Source organism: Sminthopsis crassicaudata, chromosome 2 (genome assembly GCF_048593235.1).
Source record: "Sminthopsis crassicaudata isolate SCR6 chromosome 2, ASM4859323v1, whole genome shotgun sequence".
NCBI classification, from domain to species: Eukaryota; Metazoa; Chordata; class Mammalia; order Dasyuromorphia; family Dasyuridae; genus Sminthopsis; species Sminthopsis crassicaudata.
This window is the reverse complement of record NC_133618.1, coordinates 504,692,418-504,698,461: the sequence shown is the minus strand read 5'-3', so window position 1 is coordinate 504,698,461 and position 6,044 is coordinate 504,692,418. Positions and strand designations below refer to the sequence as shown.

The following is a 6,044-nucleotide window of genomic DNA, read 5'->3' as shown; positions in this document are numbered from 1 at the left end:
TAGAATATGCTGTAGGTCTTCACAGAATTGATAAATTTTGGCTCTTGACATCAGTGATTGGAGCATAGACTTGTATTACTGGGATGTTGAATAGTATTGCTTGGATTCACATCGATATCATTCTGTCTTTTTGAGATCATACTCCTTTGCTGTTTGTTTTACCTTTTTCTCGATCATGAGGGCTTCTAAGGAATTCTTGCCCACAGTAGTATATGTAATGATCCCCTGAATCCCCATTCTAATTCACTGCAGTACACTGACACCCAAGATGCCAACACTTAAACTTATTGCCTCCTGTTTGACCACTTCCGGCTTACCTTGATTCATGTTCTTGTGCAACATTGAACTTGGCAGCATGGGACTTTCCTTTCATCACTGACACATCCACAGCTGAGCTTCCTCTCACCTTTGATCCAGCCACCTCATTCTTTGTGGAACTACAGATGGTTGTCCCCAGCTCTTCCCCAGTAATGTGGACATCTTCTGATCTGAGGATCTCCTCTTTCATGTCTTTTATCATTTTGATACTGCCCACAAGGTTATCTTGGCAAAATTGCTGGACTGGTTTGCCATTTCCTTCTCCAAGGGATTGCCTTTTGTCTGAACTCTCCACTATGACCTGTCCATCTTGAGTAATCCTGCACAACATGGTTCGAAGTTTTATTGAGCTCTGCAAGCTTCTCCGCCATGACAAAACAGTGATTCAGGAAAGGGCTCGATTTTTATTCTTTGAAATGCCATTCCTCCTTCCCATGTGCTCTCTGACCTCTTGGTACTCCCAGCTACTTTTCAACTTTTTTTCTTTGTATGCTGTCTTTCATTAGATTGTAAGCTCCTGGAAAGCAGGAATTGTCTTTCTTCTTATCTGTATTCTCAGTATTAATGGTACTACCTATTTAACTGAACTGTTAAGAAAAAAGTACTTAGTAAACTAATGTACTTATGAATTATTTTTAATAGTCTTTCCAGCTTCTTAGAACCTGTTTTTCCTCCCTAAAGAGAAAATACTTTAATGTAGCCCTTTTGGAGAGTTAATTTAGGGTAAGACTAAATGAAGGACCCCAAACTGAAGCACTTTCATATATTTATTGATATAGGTGGAGTTGGGTGGTGCTTTGTGTTTGTGCAAAGTCTCTTCTTAATTACTCATATCTCCCTGACTCATCCCTTCTTGGACGCCGTCAGAAATGGCCCAAAGGACTACTCCAGAATGTCTGTTAATATGGAACTTCAGAGTCCCTCATTTTACAGATGAGAAATCTAAGGCCCCAAAATACCAAAGGTTATTCAATAAGGGAGTGGTAGAACCAGAATTAGAAGTCAACTCTTCTTGGTTTTCAGTCATTTCCCTACAGAAAAATGAGTCCCATCTCCCCAAGGGCTCCAAAACTGGAGCATTTCTACTGTCTAAACCACAGGTCAAAGGATCAGCTGATCAGATTCTTAAAGGCAGCTTCCCCTGGCACTTAAGCCTTCCCGGTAGGTAAAGAGGAGATGTGAGCACAGTGCCAAAGAGAGAAATAAGCTTAAAAGTTGATTAGCTTCTTCTGGCCCACAATATCAAAAGTCCTTTTTATATTTAATTCTTCATTCCCTTTCAGGATAGAGATATTATCCCTAAAGGGCATAAGACTGAGCTGAGGCTCAGACATGGGTTATGATTGGCAGAGATGTAAATAGCAAAGTTAAGAATAAGTTTTCAGAGACCTAAGGTCCCCCCCTAGGCCATTTCCAAAGGGAGATTTTGACTTCACTCTATTTAAGGATCCAGTATTGACCCCGAAAACTGATGTGGTCCTTTTGGAAGCTCTCACTGAACTCAATTTCAGCTTGGCTTCCTGCTGACTCCCAGTAGAATAACTGCTGTCCATGGAATATTACCATCTTCATATTGTGCATGTCATGGACCTAAAAGGAAAAAGAATGAGGGTGTCAGCCTACGTGGAAGAAGCTTTCAGAGAAGATCTCCTTATTCTGTTTCCCATTTTAAAAGACTGATGTTTACTGGGCTACTATGGGGTTGACAAAAAATTGAAATCGGCTACTGTAAAAATTCAAAGGTTTTTGTTTTGTTTGCTTTTTCTCTTATTTAAATTTCTTGTTTCTCATGTTTAAAACAGACTATCTATAGTATAATGGTAAGGCAGTTAAGTGGATAGAACATCCAGTGAGACAATTCCTAGCTGTGTGACTCTGGGCAAATCATTTAACCCTATTTGCCTGTTTCCTCGTCTATAAAATGAGCTAGAGAAGGAAATGGCAAACCAGTCCAGTATCTTTGCTAAGAAAACCCCAAGACACGACTGAAGAACTAACAACAACACAGTATGGTACTTAAGAGCCAGCTTCTGTCTGAGACCAAGATTCTAGGAAAGTCACTTTAATTTTTTAGTGCTATAGGCCCCAACTTCTTTTTTTTTATTTTGAAAATAATTATTATTTTTATTTTCACCAGTTATATTTTTAAAAAAATTTATTATGCATGTATAATTTTATATGTATCATGTTGGGAGGTTGATGTGTTGATCTACATTCAGTAGATAATTCTGTCTCTGAATGAGGATGGTGTTTTCCATCTAAAATTTATTGAGATTGCTTTGGATCATTGAACTGCTTAGAAAAATCAAGTCCATTATAGTTGATCATCACACAATCCTACTGTTACTGTGTACAATGTTTTCCTGATTCTGCTTGTCTCATTCTGCATCAGTTCATGTAAATCTTTCCAGCCTTTCTAAAATTAGCCCATTCATCGTTTTTATAGAACAATAATATTCCATTACTTTCACATACAATAACTTATTTAGTCATTTCCCCATTGATGGACATTCCCTTATTTTCCATTTCCTTGTCACCATAAAAAGAGCTGCTACATTTTTGCACATGAGTCCTTTTCCCTCTTTTATGATTTCTTTGGGATGTAGACCCAGTAATGGTACTGCTGGATCAAAGGGTATGCACAGTTTTATAGTTTTTTGCTAGGCCCCAGCTTCTTAAATTATGGTTTGCAACTCCATATGGGGTCTCAAAACTGAATGTGGGGACTTTAAAATTATGAGTTATCAGTAAATATTTAAGTGGTTTGCCTATTTTATATATCTATATACCCACTGTCACATAAAACTTTCTTGGATGAAACTTGGGTTTGCCAGTGGAAAAAGTTTAAGCCCTGCCTTAGACAATCTCTAAGACTACAAGTTGCAGAGAAGCTGTCAGCCTGGAAGAGAAAATGTTTCCTCACCTAAGGAGTTCCCTACAACAATGAAATCATAGGTCTAGTCCCTAGTCTACATCTATCTCATAATAACAGAAAATCAAAAGTATGGGTACTAAGTGCATCCATGGAAAACAAAGTTCAACTAGGATCCAAATGCATTTAAATTCTGCTGTAAATTGATTCTAATAAAATAGGGGAAAGCCTTTTTTATTTAACTCCTATCTGAAAATCCTTTCTTTCACTGACTAGAATTAGTGCCCAGCACTAAAAGCACACAGTAATGCTTTTAATAAAATGTCTGTTAAATGAAGTATATTCATAGAATTTTAATACCATAAGTGGTCTCAGATCATGTTCTCTAATCCTCTAATTTTGTAGTAAAAGAAAATGAAATTACTATGGAATTAGAAAAACAAGGAAAATCTTACTTGAGGGGCTTATAGCTATTTCATTTTTTGTCTTTATATCTCCTGTGTCCAGCATAATGCTTGATCCATAAGAGACACTTCACAAATGCTTATTGACTGACTGATCTAAGCTAATACATAACAGTGCCTAAAACTCTTAAGGAGGATCAGAATCTACCTGGTCCCACCCTTTTCCTGGTGGCCTCACCAAAATGTAGCTGTCAGAAGTCTGATTGGCTTCTGTCCCCAGATCAATGGTCAGGGCATGAATGGCCATCCGAGCTTCTGGAGCCACACTGATAAAGACTCGACATCCTCCTTGATCTCCCACGTCCAGGCCCCGTGGAGGAATCACGATGTCTCCTCTAGGACCAAAGAGTTGCCTGTCACATTCTGAGGAAGAAAAATTTTGTAAAGAGATGCTATGAGAATATGAAAAACACACTAGAACACAGTAATAGAGAAGTCTACAGTGGCCTGCAAAGTGGTCAGAGGACTCTATATGACTTTTTCTGGCCCAGCCTAACTTCTAGATCCAGGCTTAAGAGGAAGCATCATCAGTTTAGGGAACCCAAAAGAATGAGGGATAACCACCTTGGGGGTCGCCCTGTGCCTCCACTGTGTGTGACAGTCATTGTGCTCTTGGGTCTCACAGATCCAACAGTTATCGTGTTGTGTATTATGGTGGTCTACAAGCACATGATAAGGGGCAGACCAGCAGAGTAGAGAGTTGGTCCCAAAAAGAGCTTTGTTCAAGTCCCATTTCTGAAACCAGTCACAAGAGAAGGCTTCCTCACTGAGGACACACCCTACACGATGAAATCACAAATCTGGGCCAAAATATATAGAAATGTTTCCTCTTCCCTCTCTGCCTTCATACTCTTGTCCCTTAGTTTTCAGGACACTGCTCTTTCCTAGTTTTCCTCCAGCATACCTGCTGGCTCCTCCCATATCTAATTTCCTGGAACCTTATCCAGATTACACCGTCTAACCATGAATGTTCCTCAGCTCACAAGTGAGCTCGCTTCTCCAGGGTTTCTTAAACTTTCATTCATGACCTCTTTTCATTTGAGAAATTTCTATGTAATCTCAGATATATAGACATATAAAACTTTTAATTTGGCAACCCCCCACATTTAGTTATGAGACCCCATTTCCCTTGGTGATCTTACCAGCTCCCATGAATTTAATTACTATCTCTCTGCTGATGATTCTCAAATCTCCCTTTCCTTCCTCACCTTCTTGCTGTCCTTCAATCTCACATCTCCAGCTGCCTTTCAGATATCTCAAACTGGATGTCCAGTAGACATCTTAAACTCAAAATGTCCAAAGCAAACCTCATTATCTTTCCACCTAAACCTCCCCTGCTTCTAACGCCCTTATTATTATAGACGGCACCACCCTTACCCCAGTCTCTGACTCATCCTGGGATTCCTCACTCTCAGCCTCTCTCCACCCTACCCTCACCCCTCTGGGGCAGGCCCTTCATCTCCCCATGGTAGCCTCCTCCTGGGTCACCCTGCCTCAGGCCTCTCATCTCTCCAATCCTCCAGCCAGCCACCAGTCATTTTCTTGAAATGCACAGCTATGTCAAAAACCCTTCCCCCTGTTCAGTAAACTCCAGTGATTCCTTTATCTCCTCCAACATCAAATATAAAAGCCCTTTACACCCTAGCTACTTGCTATTATCAGCCTCTCTCACACTTACACTTCAATCACTTTGATTCTGTGACACTGGCGTCCTGGTTGTTCCATGAACAAGACATTCCAGCTCTCAGTCCCAGCATTTTCTCTGGAAGTCTATCTCCTCAATATCACCTATGATTTTCCTGGCTTCCATTAAGTTCTAGCTAAGAATCTCATCTGCATTATTAAAATTTTCTCCATCACTTTCTGAAATCTAGACAATTAACAAAACAATAAATCAGGCCCTAATTTGTAGTATTTGCCAATTTCTGACAAATTGAAATTTTAACACTTGGCTTTCAAGACTCTGAGGAGCTGACTCCAACTCCTGTGGCCTCTCTTCCCCACCCACCCTGGTACCTTTGTGATAATTTTCTGTGGCTAACTGGCTCCAGTACTGCAGCACCACACCATTTCCTGGGAATACCAAGTGCTGTCTCACCACCAGGGTGTTGGTTTTGGAGATGAATGTCACTCCTGCCAAATTCTTGCAGGCTTTCCTCCAGGTGAGCCGTCCCCAAAACAGCAGCATCTCCCCTAAAATAAGGCAGTGAAACGGGGTTTAGACATCATTGAGGCTTCAGTTTAAGGACAGATTGAGGATTCGTAAGAGATCATACAGGTTCCAGGTCCAGCTTCTGGGCATCCCTTTAGACCTAAGCACTTCCACAATATTTCATTATATGATAGCACAGTTCTGTTTCCCTTCCTGTCTGAAGATGGGGAAATAGCAG

General features: G+C 40.3%; 1 protein-coding gene across 1 annotated transcript in view; it reads right to left on the bottom strand.

Moving 5' to 3' along the window:
• Window positions 1-1,072: 1,072 nt before the first annotated feature.
• ADAMTS13 (ADAM metallopeptidase with thrombospondin type 1 motif 13) overlaps window positions 1,073-6,044 on the bottom strand; it is a 41,545-nt gene continuing 36,573 nt past the window's right edge. The window contains exons 30-32 of the mRNA XM_074294035.1: window positions 5,671-5,847; window positions 3,833-4,017; window positions 1,073-1,908 (exon numbers count right to left, since the gene is read on the bottom strand). Of these exons, the coding sequence (XP_074150136.1) occupies window positions 1,756-1,908; window positions 3,833-4,017; window positions 5,671-5,847 (515 nt within the window). The 3' untranslated portion in view covers window positions 1,073-1,755. The remainder of the gene's footprint in view (window positions 1,909-3,832; window positions 4,018-5,670; window positions 5,848-6,044) is intronic.